Source organism: Pseudonaja textilis, chromosome Z, assembly GCF_049901715.1.
Source record: "Pseudonaja textilis isolate UNSWEBS1 chromosome Z, rPseTex1.2, whole genome shotgun sequence".
In the NCBI taxonomy this organism is placed as follows: domain Eukaryota; kingdom Metazoa; phylum Chordata; class Lepidosauria; order Squamata; family Elapidae; genus Pseudonaja; species Pseudonaja textilis.
Genome location: NC_142008.1, coordinates 73084463 through 73101796, shown reverse-complemented (window position 1 = coordinate 73101796; position 17334 = coordinate 73084463). Strand labels below are relative to the sequence as shown.

The following is a 17334-nucleotide window of genomic DNA, read 5'->3' as shown; positions in this document are numbered from 1 at the left end:
GTATACGTACAGTGTGCCAGCTGGTTTACAAATTGTTTTGTGCTTCCATTTCGTAGTTTTCAATTACAATTACATTGCATATAATCTCGTATTTTCAATCAAAAATTAAATACCTTACTATCATTATTAATCAGTCATTTGACTATACTTTTATTCATTCATGTTTTACAAGATAATCATAATTTACTTAGTTTGTTTTATAACAGTTCATATTATTATCCCAAATCTATCCTAACTTCATTTTGTAGATATAATAAGAAAGAAGTACATCTTTATATATTTATTATTTTCCAAAAATCTACATATTTCATTACTGTATTTTATTGTCTAACCATTGATAGAATAGATCCCAAATTTTATAAAATTGTTTATCCTCTTGTTCTCTAATTTCAAATGTCAATCTACTCATTTCAGCACATTCCAATATTTTCTTAATGATTTCTTCCTGTGATGTTGTTTTCTCATTTTTCCAGTTTTTGGCAAATACAATCCTAGCCGCTGTTAATACATTTACAATCAGGTATTTCAAGTCTTTACTATATATTTCGGGTAAAATTCCCAATAAAAATATCTCTGGTTTCAAGTCTATATGTTTTTTGTCATTTTTTTCCAACCACATGTGGATTTTAGTCCAGTATTTTTTAGCATCCGCACAAGTCCACCACATATGGTAATATGAGCCAGGTGTCTGATGACATTTCCAACATTTTTCGGATTTATCCTTGAACATTCTTGCTATTCTTGTCAGGGGAAAATGCCACCTGTAAAACATCTTATACAAATTTTCTTTATATGCTGTTGACATTGTCATTTTATAATTTTGAGACCACAATTTTTCCCATTTCTCTAAATCAATCCCATATCCAAAATTCTTCCCCCAAACAATCATTGTTTCTTTAACTTGTTCTTCTAGTTTAATTTCTAATAAATATCCATACAATTTTTTAATCACCTTTTCATCAGTACCTGTCAAAATCTTATCTAAATCAGTCAATTTATCATAGAAACCTTCCATTTTAGAATCTTTATCATACCTTGAATGTATTTGCACATATGAAAACCAATTCATCTTTATACCTTGTTCCTCTAGTTTTTGTATAGATTTGAGTTCACCGTTTTCATTCAATATTTCACTATATCTACCATGTTTCTCCAACAATACGGCCTCCACCAATAGGAAGTCCCAGCATGATTTATTGGCATAAAATCAAATTAAGCCCCTCCCCCAAATTAAGGCCCATATTAAACATGCAAAATGGGGAGGAATGGCGGGGGGGCTTGCCATTAGAAAGTACTTTGTTGCATGCCTGGATATGGTGCTGCCTGCATTGGTGGGGCACTTCATATCGGGAGACTCAGTGCTCGCGCTTTGCTCGGACGAGCGAATTGGAACATTTCGGGCACCTCCGCCTCCTCGCCCATCACAGGTGGCGGCGGCAGCAAGCGGCGGCGCTTCGCTGAGGGAAAATGAAGACAGTGCAGCCGCCTTGCTTGCTTTCCTGCCTGCCCGCCCCAGCTGGCCTCAGGAGTGGCGGCAGTGGCAGCAGGTGCACACGCTCCTGCCGGCGAAGGGAGGAGAGGCGAGGAAAGAGAAGGAAGTGCGGCAGCGGCAGCTGTCACAGTATTGTCTCATAACGGGGCAAGGCTGGCAAGCTGAGGTGGCTGCACCAGAGAGCGTCACTGCCAACCCCATCGTGAGGATAAAGGAGCGGGATAGAGATTCAGTCAGACGTCAGCCTCGGCTAGAGAAAAGAGCCAGCCTCTCAGAGCATGCTGGCATCTCTCTCTCTCTGTGTGTATGAAAGAGCTCGCCTCGCTTGGAGCGTTTGGCGAAGCACGCGAGTTTCGCAGTCGGAGAGGGAGGCGGTGGCGAAAAGGACACGGCGGCAATGGCAGGATGCTGCAATTGGGCAAGGTCAGGACCTTGCATTGAAGCAGCCCGGGGGGCACGCAGCCGCCTCCCTCCAGCCCACCTTGAGGATTTGCCTTTTGTTGTTGGTATACTTGGCTTCAGGCGCTCTTGTCGCTGCCTTCCCTTTGCCTTCGAAGGTAAAGCGAATTATTTTTAAAACCTCCGCTCATCCCACCAGGGCCACGCCAGAGCCGTGCGTGCTAGGCAGAGCCTTATTATGTGAGAAACACAGTAACTATTTATTCCTTTTTGTATATTATAGGATAAGAAAATGCTTCAATAGTCGATAGCCAGACTGGAATTTTCAAATAACATTGTCTTTTAGTCTTCTCCCTGTTTAACCAGAGACTCCCGTATATAATGTCTTCTAAAATACCCCTGTGTTTTAGTTCCTTTATACCATAAAAAAGCATGCCACCCCAACAACAAATCATGTCCTTCTAAATATCAACAATCTGGTATTTCTTAGTGTTATCCATTCCTTAACCCACATCAGATTTGTAGCTTGATAATACAACTCCCAATTAGGCAAACCAAATCCTCCTCTAATTCTAGCATCTTGCAAAAGTTGTAACTTTATTCTCACTTTCTTACCTTGCCATATATATTTCAACACAATTTTATTTAAATCTTCAAAGTAATCTTTTCCAAGCCTAATTGGAATTGTTTGAAACAAATATAAAATTCTGGGTAATATATTCATGTTGATTGTTGAAATTCTCCCTATTAGTGACAGTTGTAAATTTTCCCATTTCGCCAGATCTAGCACTATCAGCTGTTTAAGTTTGATATAATTATTCTCTTTTAATGTACTACATCTTGCTGTCAAATATATCCCCAAGTACTTCATCTTATTCGTGACCTGAATTTTCAGTAGGTCTGCCAGTTCTTCCTTTTGTCTTAATAGCATATTCTTTGTCAAGATCTTTGTCTTATCTTTATTTATTTTCAAACGAGCCACCTTTCCATATGTCTCTAACTTTTCTATCAATTTTCTAAAGGGTCTTCTAAGATGAAAACCAGATCATCTGCAAATGCTTGCAGCTTAAATTCTTCCTTTTTGATTTTCATCCCTTTTATATTCTTTTCATCTCTAATATTTCTGTTTAGCACTTCCAAAGTTAACACAAACAACAAAGGTGATAGTGGGCACCTTGTCTTGTTCCTTTTCTTATATTGATAGAGTCTGTCAGTTCTCCCTCTATCATTACCTTTGCCGTTTGCTTATAGTATATAGCTTCTATTGCTTGAATAAATTTTCTAGCAAAACCCATCTGCTCCAACAGTAATAACATGAATCGCCAATTCACATTATCAAATGCCTTCTGTGCATCTAGAAATATCAGAGCCATTTGTTTTTCAGGATGTGCATCATAGTATTCCAAGGTGTCCAAGATTACTCTCATATTGTCTTTAGTTTGTCTCTGGCAGAAATCCATTTTGATCAGGATGAATAAAATTATTTAAATATTTTTAAGTCTTTCTGCCAACATTGAAGCAAAAATTTTATAATCTGCATTTAGTAGAGAAATGGGTCTATAGTTCTTAATTTGTAATGGATCGGCCTCCTCTTTTGGAATAAGTGTAATATAGGCTTCTGACCATGATTTAGGTATCTTCTTCTTTAACATAACTTCTTTCATAACTTCTAGCAATGGAAGTTTCAACTATTCTTGTAATGTTTTGTAAAATTCTGCCGGAAGACCATCTGGGCCTGGTGCCTTTCCATTATTTTGCTTCTTGAGTGCTTCAGTTAACTCCATCATCGTTATATTACTTTCTAACATGGTTTCAGTCTCTTTAGGTATCTAGGGTAAATTCCCATTCTGTAAATACTGTTTAACTCTTTCCTCATCAATATTCTTTTGTGTGTATAGTTTCCCATAATAGTCTCAAATGATTTCTTTCTTCTCTTTACTACCATAGCAAACTTGGCCTTGGTCATCTATTAATTGCAATATTTTCCTTGATTCTTTCTCTTTTCTCAGTTTGTATGCTAACCAGCTACCTGGTTTGTTCGCGTCTTCAAAGTAGTTCTGTTTAGCAGCTCTAATTTACTGTGCTAATTCTTTTTCTATTTGACCCATTTTATGTTTAATTATATCAATTTTTAGCTTGATGTCCTTTTTCTGTGGCATTTTCTGTAGCTCTTTTTCAAGTCTTTTATACTCATCCTCTAAGGCCTTAGAGGCTAATCTTTTCATAGTATTTCTTTTCCTTGTATATATTATCAAGCATTGTATATATTATCGTACATATGCCTTCATTGTATCCCATACATTCTGAATTGATGTATCTTCTTTTTTGTTTTCTCTAAAGAAAAAAGCCAATTCTTTCTCCGTCCACTATGTGAAGTCTTTTTCCTTCAAAATAGTATTATTTAACGTCCATCTAGATCTTTTTTTTTTGTCCTTTCCATTTAATTGTCATTGGATTGTGATCTGCCCAAGTACTTGTTTCAATATTTATTTCTTGAATATTAGTTAATAATTCTGTTGACATCCATATCATATCTATTCTGGACCATGATAAGTGTCTATTTGAATAGAAGGTGTATTGTTTAGTTTTAGCATTTCTTTCTCTCGATGTATCTTTTAAATTTATTTCATCTACCATTTAGAAAAAAGATTTAGGGAGAGTCTTTCTGTTTTGCTTTATTGCTTTCTGTGCTGTATAGTCCAATTTATTGTCTACAATTCCATTAAAATCTCCCATCATAACTATATTAGCATAACCAGTTCAATTATTTTCATATGTAATTTTTTGTAGAATTCTTCTTGTTTGTCATTCAGAGCATAGATTGCAATCAGGAGTGTTTTCGTATTATTGTCCATTATTTCCACCATTAGTATTCTTCTATCATCATCGGTATAAATCAATTTTGCTGGGGTGGTCTCTTTAATATATAAAACCACTCCTCTTTTCTGACATTGTGTCAAGGAAGTAAATATTTTCCCTAATTTTGGCTGTATCAACAATTGTTCATATTGTTTTTTAATATGTACTGTGTTTCTCATATAATAAGACTGAGTCTTTTTTTTTTTGAGCCCCGAAAAAATGGCTAGGCCGTCTTTTCAGGGGTGACTTAATTCCCCCCCCACCTTGCATCTTCGGGCGGGCGGGCGGCGATGGCTTGGATGTTGACCTCGGCATTGGTGGGGCACTTCGTATAGGGGTCAACGCAGGCAGCACCATATCCGGGTGTGCAACAAAAGTACTTCCTAATGGCAAGCCCCCCCACCATTCCCCCCATTTTGCATGTTTTAATATAGGCCTTAATTTGGGGGGAGAGGCTTAATTTCATTTCATGCCTATAAAACATGCTGGGACTGGGAGGAGGCCATATTGTTGGAGAAACAGGGTACTTCTTGTAGACAAATTATATCAAATTTTAATTTCTCTAATTTATGAAAGGTTTTCCTTCTTTTAACGGCTGAGTTAAGTCCATTTATATTAATTGTAATCAATTTTTTCTCTTCCATGGTTATATTTTTTAGTTAAGTTTAGCAGCTCTCGTAGATTTTAGTTCACATTGTTCTTTGGCTTCCACCTTTCCACCTGCTGCACCTTCTTCTTTTTCAGTCGCCATTTGGCAGTCCTCTTGGAATTCAATTAGTGAGATCTCTTTTTCTGCCTCTTCCTCTTTTCCTCCAAAAAATTCTGTATAAAATAATTCCGCTTTCTCAATTGAGTCAATTCTATGTCTCTGTTCTTGCTATGTGAACATTAAACCTTCTGGAATCAGCCATCTATAATTCACCTCTTTTTAAAGTAGCATTTTAGTCAGGAATCGGTATTCTCTTCTCATCTCTCTCAGTCTTCTGGGTACTTGTTTCAGGACCACAATCTCCTTATCTTTATATTTCAATATTTTCTCTCTTGCCACTTGCAATATTTGTGTTTTAATGGCTTTCTTTGTAAATCTAATGTGAACTTCTCTTGATAAGCTATTTCTCATTGCATATCTTGTGAAAACTTAATAAACCTCATCTATTCCATCCATCATCTTCTCTTGAGTTATTTCCAAAGCTTCAGCCAGTATTTCTATCACCTCATCTATTCCATCCATCATCTTCTCTTGAGTTATTTCCAAAGCTTCAGCCAGTATTTCTATCATTATCTCAGCTAGGTTTTGTCCTTTTTCTTCCTCTACGTTTTGGAATTTAAGATAGAATTCTGATCTATCTATCTCCCATCTCAACATATCACTTTTATCTTGTTCAACCACCATTAATCTATTATCAATATCTCCAATCTTCTTGTCTCTTCTTCTTCAATTTTTTGGAATCTCTCATCATACTTCAACATCATTTGTTGGATGTTCTCCACTTTTTCATCAGTTTTCCCTGTTCTTTGTTCAATGTTCTCTGTTCTTTGTTCAATGTTGTCTGTTCTCTTTTCAATATTCTCTGATCTTGCTTGAATATTTTGAATTCCTTGCATAATCATCTGCAGAGTCACTTTTTCTTGTTCTTTTTCTTGCTTTAACATTGTCTGTATTGAACGTTGTCCTCCAGATGGTGGAGAGGAAGAAGTAGAAGTTGAAGACTTGTGGTATCCCTGGGATTGACAGGATGCGCTCTTCACTTTCACTGTCTCTTCGGGATGGTTTAGATCCGATAGGACCGTCCAGGAGCAAAGATATCAGCTGCGATCTCAGATCTCCAAGATTGCATGCCATATTGTTGCGACGCCAGCTCCTCCCTCCGCCTTCAGGGAGCTTCTGTCGGCTGATGTTCTGTTGGTAGATCGGGGTATTCTAGCCTAGGCTACCTCCAGGGCACTCCTAAAGGCAAGTTTTCTCCCCACCCCCCCACCCTTCACCTCATGTAGTTCCAACGAATGGTATGAGAAATGGCGGGGAAACACATGGATTAAATAGGCCTAAATTTGGGGGGTGGGACTTAATTTCATCTCATGCCTGGAAATCATGCTGGGCCTTCCTATTGGTGGAGGCCGTATTGTTGGACAAACACGGTAGTTTATGCGCTCAAAATATTGAACCAAAAAGATATTCTTAGTTGTTTATTTATTTGTTAGAAATATATTCTACATTTAGGGTTCATAATGGAACTCATAGCACTCTCTCCTCTTCCTATTTCTCCCAACAATAAAAAACTTACGAAGAACTTTGGACTGAGGAATAGTGAGTCCTCAGTAATGTTACCCAATAAATTTCCACTCTAAAAGTAAATTTAGATCAGAGTGTTGGAGATACCAATCAACACTCTGATAAAAAAAACACTTCAGTATTCTTCCAAAGTTACTCTTTTGTTGTTGTTGTTGTTGTTGTTGTTGTTGTTAGTTGTGAAGTTGTATCCAATCGATCGCGACCCCATGGACAATGTTCCTCCAGACCTTCCTGTCTTCTACCAGCTTATGGAGTCCATTTAAGCTCATACCTACTGCTTCAGTGACTCAATTCAGCCACTTAATTCTCTGTCGTCCCCTTCTTTTTTTTACCCTCAATCTTTCCCAGCATTAGGCTCTTCTCCAGTAAGTCCTTCCTTCTCATTAGATCGCCAAAGTATTTGAGTTTCATCATCAGGCCTTCTAAAGAGCAGTCAGGGTTGATCTCCTCTAGGACTGACTGGTTTGATCGCCTTGCAGTACAAGGGATTCACAGGAGTCTTCTCCAGCACCATAGTTCAAAAGCCTCAATTCATTGGCACTTAGCCTTTCTTTTGTCCAACTTTCACAGCCATATATTGCAACTGGGAAAACCATAGCCTTGACTATATGCACTTTTGTTGGCAGGGTGATGTCTCTCCTTTTTAGTATGCTGTCTAGATTTGCCATAGCTTTTCTCCCCAGAAGCAAGCATCTTTTAATTTCTTGTCTATAGTCCCCATCTACGGTGATCTTGTCATTCCCTCCATTTCTTCCCCATCTATTTGCCAGGAATTGAGAGGGCCGGATGCCATGATCTTAGTTTTCTTAATGTTGAGTTTCAAGTCAACTTTTGCACTCTCCTTCTTCACCCATATCAAGAGTCTCTTTAGTTCCTCTTCACTTTCTGCCATTAGAGTGGCATCATCTGCATATCTGAGGTTGTTGATATTTCTCCTAGCAATCTTAATTCCAACTTTTGATTCATTTAGCCCTGCCTTTCTCATGATGTGCTCTGCATATAAGTTACATAGGCAGGGTGACTGTATACAGCCTTTCCAGTTTTGAACCAATTAGTGGTTCCACATCCAGTTCTCACTATTGCTTCTTGACCTGCATATAGGTTTCTCAAGGGACAAATAAGATGGTCTGGTACTCCCATCTGTTTAAGAACTTGCTACAATTTGTTGTGATCCACGCAATCAAAGGCTTTAGCATAGTCAATGAAGCAGATGTTTTCCTGGAACTCCCTTGCTTTCTCCATGATCTAGCGTATTTTGGCAATTTGATCTCTAGTTCGTCTGCCTCTTCGAAAGCCTGCCTGTACTTCTTGTAGTTCTCAATCCACATACTGCTGGAGCCTAGCTTGTAGGATTTGAGCATAACTTTACTAGCATGTGAAATGAGTGCAATGGAGCAATAGTTTGAACATTCTTTGGCATTGCCTTTCTTTGGAATTGGAATGTAAGCTGAGCTTTTCCAGTCCTGTGGCCACTGTTGAGTTTTCCAAATTTGCTGGCAAGTTGAATGTATCACTTTTACTGCTTTTAAGATTGTGAATAGCTCAGCTGGAATACTGTCATCTCCACTAGCTTTGTTGTTGCTCAGATTTCCTAAGGCCCATTTCACTTCACATTCTTAGATGTCTGCCTCAAAGTCAGTACCACCCCATCGTGGTTATTAGAGACATTAAGGTCATTCTTGTATCGTTCTTCTGTGTAATTTTGCCACCTCTTCTTAATCTCTTCTGCCTCTGTTAGGTCCCTTATCATGCCCATCTTTGCATGAAAAGTTCCCTTCCTAATCTCCAATTTTCTTGAAAAGATCTCTGGTCCTCCCTACTCTATTGTTTTCTTCTATTTCTTTGCACTGTTCATTTAAGAAGGTATTCTTATCTCTTCTACCTATTCTCTGGAATTCCGAATTCAGTTGGGTGTATCTTTCTCTTTCTCCCTTGCCTTTCACTTCCCTTCTTTCCTCAGCTATTTGCAAAGCTTCTTCAGGCAGCCATTTTACTTTCTTGCATTTCTTTTTCTGTGGGATGGTTTTAGTTGCTACCTTTTGTACAATGTTGCCAACCTCCATCCATAGTTCTTCAGGCACTCTGTCTATCAGATCGAATTCCTTAAATCTATTTGTCACCTCTACTTCATATTTATCAGGGATGTGATTTAGTTCATATCTGAGTGGCCTAATGCTTTCCCCTACTTTCTTCAATTTAAGTCTAAATTTTGCAATGAGAAGCTCATGATCTGAGCCACAGTCAGCTCCTGATCTCATTTTTTACTGACAATATAGAGCTTCTCCAGCTTTGGCTCCAGAGCACATAGTCAATCTGATTTCTGTGTTGACCATCTGGTGATGTCCATGTGTATAGCCATCTCTTGGGTTGCAGGAAAAGGTTGTTTGCTATTACCATTGTATTCTCTTGACAAAATTCTATCAGCCTATGCTCTGCTTCATTTTGTACTCCAAGGCCAAATTTGCCTGTTATTCTGGTTATCTTTTGGCTTCCTACTTTAGCATTCCAATCCCCCATGATGATAAGGACATCATTTTTTGGTGTTAATTCTATAAGGTGCTGTAGGGCTTCAGAGAATTGGTAAATTTCATCCTCTTCAGTTGAGGCTTTGTGATATTGAATGGTTTGCCTTGGATTCGGACTGAGATCATTCTGTCATTTTGGGGATTGTATCCCAGTATTGCTTTTCCTACTCTTTTATTGACTCTGAAGGCCTTTTATTGACCATTTCTTGTGAAGGATTCTTGCCCACAGTAGTATACCTGATGATCATCTGAATTAAATTCACCCGCTCCTGTCCATTTTAGTTCACTGATTCCTAAGATGTTGATGTTCAGTCTTGTCATCTCTTGTTTGACCACGTCTAGCTTGCCTTGATTCATAGATCTTACATTCCAGGTTCCTATGGAGTATAGATCTTTACAGCATCGGACTTTCCTTTCACCACAGCTGAGCGTCTTTTCGGTTTTGGCCCAGTCACTTCATTCTTTCTGGTGCTATTAGTACTAACCCTCTGCTCTTCCCCAGAAGCATATTGGACACCTTCAGACCTGGGGGGGCTAGCCTTTTGTCCATGGGGTTTTCGTGGCAAAGATACTGGAGTGGGTTGCCATTTCCTTTTCAGTGAATCATGTTTTGTCAGAGCTCTCTGCTACGACTTGTCCATCTTGGGTGGCCCTGCATGGCATAGCTCATAGCTTCATTGAGCTACGCAAGCCCCTTTGCCATGACAAGGCAGTAATCCATGAAGGGATACATATACTCTGAATATGAAAAAGACATTTCTCTTCAAACTGATAAAAAATTAAAATTACATGCTCCCTTTTGAGAAAATACGATCATGAGAATCTTCTGCAGATTGCTTGGATATGACTGGTGTTTCTTTGCATGTAACATTGCTTCAACTTCATTCCACTTGGAAAGAATTTGGCAGGGTTTCTGGGTATTATCTCACAAGAATAGCTTTGAGCTTCTTGGAGGCAAAGAAGGCAGAAACACTATTTGTGCTCAGTGCATGCCTATATCCACACCCACACAAAGTTTTCATGTCTTCTTCAAGAGCATCTCCATAGCATGCTACAAGAGTCCACTAGATGTGAGGTGACAAAGATATGAGTGACTTGCTATAGGAACTTGGTACCAAGATTTTCAATTAATGAAACAGTTGGAAATGAGGAAAGATCACCTTGGCCAGGACCTCAATTTGCACAAGTTAAGGAGGACTTCCAAATCACAGACCTCTTCTTTGTCTGGAAGTATAACTCCATCTAGAAATAAAGAAAAGGGTTTAAGGCTTATCTATCATTTTAGAAAGAAGAATTTTTTGATTAAATTGAGTATCAGTTCTAAGTGTTGATAAAGTATATAATAAAAATAATATCTTTGATAGAACATTCACCTTAATTACAGAGATTCTACAAAGTAGGGATAATTGCAAACTATCTCATCTTAATAAGTCTTTTTTGATATCATTCCACACAGGTACAAAGTTGTTTTGAAATAATTTAGAATTGTATTGCATTTGTCAGTGTAACCCCAAGATATTTCACTCCTTTCTCTACTTTGAAACCAGACTTTTTGGGGGTCAGTATTTCAAAATCCTGAAAAGCCATATTGTTGACAAGAATTGTTGTTTTGTATTTATTTTGAAGATTATTAAAGCTCCAAAGTCATTTAGTTTCTTCATCAAGTATTATATACCATTTTTGGTCTTGCAAAAATATTGTTAAGTTGTCAGCAAATTTATAAGCTTCCTTTTAAATATTTATGCCTGCTATTTTCTCACTAGCAACAAAATAGATAAAAAATCCTTGTCACATACACTTGAATTTCACACATTTTAGGTAAGTTTCCATTAATAATAAACTTTGCTTGCTATAAAGTATAACTCATTTTACTCATTTACTCCTTGAATAAATTTCTTCCTGAAGTTTATATCTTCCAGGACTTTAAACATGAAGACCCAATTTAAATTATCAAATGTTTTCTCTGCATCTAAAAATATTAGAGCTGCTTCCCTTCTTATTATGTATTGTAAGTATTCAGTAACATTCAAGACAGTTCTAACATTGCCTCTTAATTGTCTTTTTGCCAAAAAGCCAGATTTGTGAATATAAGATTGTAAAACCTTCTTCAAGCTTTCTACCAGCATTGCAGTAAAAAGTTTATAATCATTATCTACTGGCCCAACCTGCTGCTACATCTGTCACCTCAATGGCTGGCCTGCTGCACTCGCAGCATCCTGTGCAGCACAGTGAAATTTAGTGCGCTTCACAATGGGGGAGACGGTGTCCCGTATTCTTCTTGGAACCCATTATGATGTGGAGCCGCAATGCAACCTGGCTCCACTCACCCCCAGCAACAGCAACGGCATCAGAGAGAGAGAGAGAGGGAGAGAGGGAGAGAGAGAGGGAGAGACAGGCAGGCAGGCAGGCAGGCAGACACAAACACACTGTAAGGAACAAACAGACTGACAGACAGAAAGAGACAAAGAAAGACAGACACGGGGGTGGTGGTGAACCACACACCTTAGGCTGGGTGTGGCAAGAGGTGGCTGGGATGGGAGGGGTAAGGCATGATTGGGCATGGCCAATAATTTAACAACTGATTCTCTGCTTAATGACTGGCTGGGTAGGCATGGCTGGGGGTGGTGGTCATGTGACTGGGTGGGAGTGAGTGGAGTTGTCACAAGTTGTTAAATTATTGGCTCCAGGTATTTTATTTTCTGTGGAAAACGGGTCCAAATGGCTTTTTGAGTGTTTAAGGTTGCAGACTGCTGGTCTAGGATGTTTAGGCACCAACCCTTCAATCCCAGCCATCCTCCTCAGCCAATTTACAGCCAGCTTTCTTCTTCCACTGGCTTTCCTCTCCTGGCCATTCTCCATAGCCAATAGATGCCTGACCCCCTGACCCTTGCCCTTTATCCCTGTCCATTCTCTCAGACACCATTTGACATGGGTGTTTTACTGCATGGGACAAATAGTCCTGAGCCAATTGGGTGGCAGGCAGAAACAATGATGTTGTGGGGGCAGTGTGCAATGCAAGATTTTTTTTAAAGGGGCTGTGCTACCCGTCCAACTGGGTGGCTCCAGATCTGTGATTCTGATAGGTCATGCAGAGGGAAATAGGGCCTGAGTTATAAAAAGGTGAGAGAGGGGAGCAGGCAGGCAAGAGTGAGTTGAGTGGCCAGGAAGGGAGGGAAGATTGCCTCTAGGTAGTATTGGAGAGACAACTTGCTTCTCAACTCAGCCAGCTACAATGAAACAAAAAGGGGGAGAAGCAGCAATCCCAACACTGCTTCTGGCATTGCGGGGAGCATGACAGGTGGATGGCGGTGGCTTGGGAGAGGTGCAGCAGGCAAACAGTGCCATGGCCTGTGCCATCACTGCTGCCCACCACCCGATTGTTCTAAGCAAGGCTTCCTGAGACCATAATTAAGCATACACTTAATCCACTGTGTCTCCTGAGAGGCCTCATAGAGAGTCGGGTGACACCTCATCCTTAGCTGCTGGGTGGAGGGCTAGACTGGGCTGAAGGAGAGGATAAAAGAGAGGGGGAGAAGCAAGTCTCTGCCTGCTGCCAGTGCCACCCACAGTGGCCCAAGTTGCTGCAAACAAGCGGCTAACACCTCAAAAAAAAAAAAAAAAAAAGCAAAACTTGCCTGCTTCCTCTTGCACTGCAGAAGGTGGTGAAATGCAGAGAAGAGCCATCCTCCCCTTGGAGAAGAGCCAGGAGGTGTTTCAAGAGTAGGTCATGCCAGGCTTTATTCAGGTCACTGGCATATTTTGGAAGGGAAAAGGCACAACTGCTATTGCCTTTGCTCGGATTTGCACAAAGGTGGAGAGATTTCAGGATTTAATTTTATTTTCCTTCCAAAGCATGCACTGGCAGCAGGCAGCAGACAGAGGCACAGGGCCGCCCACTCCATGTCCAGCAGCTGCTGTAAATACATTTTGGGAGTCCTAATTTTTGCTTTTGATGCACTTGCCACTTGCTTGCAGCTACTGCCACGAGTGACTGCCGGTGCTGCTGCTGGCTTCGTAGGAGCTCTTTGCCCTCCTGGCCCTGCTGCTCTCGGCCACCCTGCTGGGCTGCTCCTACTTGGTGTGGGATGAGTCGGCCAAGATTTACGATCTCCAAAGTTTCCCCCCCTCCTGTTGGCCTGCCAGGGCCCTTTACCAGCAGCTACTGGTGGGGCTTTTTTACCCACTGTCACCTTGGGGCTGCTGAGCACCTTCCTGCAGGTCTACTTTGGTGCTCCAGGCTATGAGCTGAGCATGGCGCTCTTCAGGTCCTGGCCCTGGTAGGCACTAGCTCTCATGCTGGCTGTTCACGGTGGCGCAGCTCCATTGGCAGCAGGGGGCACTCCAGAAGTCATAGATCTGGGACAACTTGCCCTGCACCAGGCTGGAGCAGCCTAGCAGGATGACCAAAAGCAGCGCTGCCAGGATTGGAGACGAGACCCTGCGAATCCAGAGCAGCATAGTCAGCTGTTTTGCAGCCAGCCAGCAGAAGGGTCAGCAAGCAGGGCAGGTGGAGGCCAGGGTGGGCGGAGAACTTTGGTCATTGCAGTCATAGGCAAGTAGGTATTGGGATGGGGCGGTGGGCTTGCTGCCTCTTGTACATGTAAAAAAATAAAACCTCCCAATGTTTTTAAACATATTCTTTGTAAAACATATTCAAAAGACTTTTTGCTTTCTAATCGTTATGCAATTTGATGTAAAGTTTGCCCATTTCTCCAGAAATAATACAGTAATGTGATATTTCTGTTATTTTAGCTGTAAGTTGAGAGGAAGCAAATTGTAGAATTGTAAATCCTGAAAACAATTTGTCAATATTACCTGTCTTTCAGGAAACCTAAAGTTTTGCCTTCTGATTCTTAATCAGCCTTTGAATGAAGACCATTTTTATCATTTGTGGAATAAAGGTAAGAATTAATGTATGCATTTTTTGTTTTTGCTGTCTGGATTCATGGAGAGTATTTTAGCAACTTTTCAAAGCATGGGAAATCAGAAATCAAAGTCATTGACAAATACTGAAAGAATTTTAGCACAGATATAGCAACAGAATTTGTCCTAGAAAAATGTGTTACAGTAGCAAAGAAATGAAATAAAATCATAGTAAATCAAACGCAATAATGGAATTGATGCACAAATCCATCAGGAACTAACAGGATGAAGCCTGATATTTGGGCATTTTACACTTTAGACAACATTAAGCATGGAACAGTTAAAACTTAATAAGTAAGGAATATATCCGAAAAGTGACAAAATTGCTAAAGGCAAAATTGAACAGAGGAAATGCCATCAAAGACGTTGGCAATACCTGTGAAATACACCCATGGAATTTTTAATTGGACACAAGCTAAACTCAACAGTGTGAACAAAAAAACCAAGAAAACTGATGACTATTCACTATTTATCACACCTTTGTAGAGTTCTATCAGTCAATTGTAAAACACCACACTTCTTGGATCTGTAAATATACTGATAATTCTTGGGAAAATTTTGATGCTTATGAAGGCCAATACCAGCTGAAAAACTGGTATCGGTGTCTTCACAATGAAGACAAATAATAATAGACAATATTATGAACAGATAATAATAGACAACGCAATAAAGAATGAAGACGCTAAAGTGCTTTGGAACTTTAGAATTCAGACAGGCACCTGTCATATAATATCCTAAATTTAAGAATTGTTGATAAGACCAAAAAAAAGTCTGTATAGTGGAGATTGCAATACTTAGAGACAGCAGAATAGAAGAGAAAAAAATGGAGAAAATCACAAAATACAGAGTCTTGCAACAAAAAATAGAAAGTCTGTGAATATGCCAGTCTAAACATCTGGATGACTGCAATCAACCATAATAATAAATCTGTATTTGAAAATGAGAATGTCAGAGAAAAAAATGGACTTTTATTTGCTATCAAGAAGCTTTCTCTACTGAGCAATGTTTTAGTATAGAATAGGTAACCTTTAGTCACAGAAGCCCACCTATATTATAAATCACTACAACAGCTTTATGACTTCAGGTGAAAATAAATAAATCTTCCCTTTTTTGCCAACAGCACTAGTTAACCGATGAAGCAAATTCTGCATTTTAAGTGTCAGTTCCCACTCACCAATAAGGTAGATGCACTTATGTGGGAAAGAGAATCTTAGAAATATTTGCTAATTAAGTTTGTAATAAACTTTGGTTCATCTGTTGCCATTATAATTTGGGGGATATTTGTTTCAGAAAGTTACCAAGAAAGTTGGCTGGTTTCATTAACAGTTTTTAAAATAGTTTCCCCTTTCTTCAGTTATGGATCTGTGGGATTCGAAGAAGCACTATAGAACATGGTACCCTTAGATATATATAAATCATGAGAGGTTTGAAGTTATTTCCATGGGAAAATCAATGCTGGTTATAAATTCTTATTTTTAAGATTCTTAAAGCATCTGTAAGCTGAGCCAAAAACCTCTTTCCAACACTCATTTATTGAGTTTTCAACAGCCAGAAAAATAGAAAGTGAAGCAAATTAGGATTTTGGCTATGATTAGACAACAATAAAAAAAGCTAATTTGTTGCAAGATTCATTTATCAGAACAATTTATAATGGAGATATAATATATATAAACATGCAATTTTATTAATGCTTCAGCTTTGCCTACATTTGCCTTAAGAAGATGTCCTGGTGAATTAAAAAAGCTTCAAAAACTGAACTGTAAAAGTGTTTGTTGTAAACTGTCTACTTCAAAATTTATTCTAGCTAGGAATTGATTAGGTTACGGCAGATGTTACCATGTAATCTTGGTATGAGGGTTGGAAGGACTATCAAGAATCTGAGTGCAGATAGGCTAGTTACATTAATGATGCATCAACTCCTTGTCTTTTGATAGGATAGACAGGTAGAGGAAAAAAGAGTTAAATTTGAACTTGTTGCTGAATGTCCCTCCTTCCCTCCCTCCCTCCTTCTCTCCTTCCTACCTATCCATCCTTTCCCACCTGGTTTTCTGTTATATCTATATTGTCAAATCTCTCCCTGCTAGCCTTTGAACCAGAAATCAAGCAGGTATTGTGAAGTCCCTATTTTAAGAAATAAAAGAACTTAAATAGGATTTCTTGATGTCATTTTACTTTTCTGGAATTACTTCATACTAGGGCACTGTGGAACATTGAAATAGTACTTAAATGTTTTCTTTCAATATTGCTCAGAAATTGTTGCTTAACATCCCTAGATCAGGGTCAGGAGTCAATTGTCAGAATGAGGGTATCTAAATGTAGCTTTGGCCAGGACCCTTGGAACATGAGATTGAGTTTCATCATTATTAGATGGCATAAAGGTTGTTTTCTTTGTCATCTTTACCATTTGTAATATGAAGATCTTGACGCTACTTATATTTTGTTTATAAATACCTGGCTTCTATGATATGATATTTTGTCATTTAAGATTCATTGAGAAATAAAACTCATAACATGTTAACATTAGTATAGTGACATAAGTACAATTATAATAATAATTCTATTTTTAAGTGTTGCAAATTAAACATTACTATGGAATGATTTTTTTCTAAAATTGGGCCTTAGGAAATAGTAAGATTTTTTAAATTTTACATTAAATCAGATTGGTATTCTGGAAAACAGGATTAAACATCTAGTCTAGGAGGTCCTGAAAGAAATCTCTGCCATAGTGTAACATTGCATTTGTAACAGACCTTCTTAATCTTGCGTACTCTGCTAGAGAGAATATGGGAATTTAAATCCGATATTTCTGGAAAATTCCCAACTTCTCCATACTGTACTTCAAG

The 17334-nt window shown here is 38.9% G+C and overlaps 1 protein-coding gene across 12 annotated transcripts in view; it reads left to right on the top strand.

The window, feature by feature from the left end:
* TPK1 (thiamin pyrophosphokinase 1) overlaps positions 1 to 17334 on the top strand; it is a 368775-nt gene that overhangs the window by 57683 nt on the left and 293758 nt on the right. For all 12 annotated transcript variants that reach the window (XM_026702300.2, XM_026702294.2, XM_087916305.1 and 9 more), the window contains exon 3: positions 14395 to 14469. In XM_026702300.2, the coding sequence (XP_026558085.1) occupies positions 14395 to 14469 (75 nt within the window). The remainder of the gene's footprint in view (positions 1 to 14394; positions 14470 to 17334) is intronic.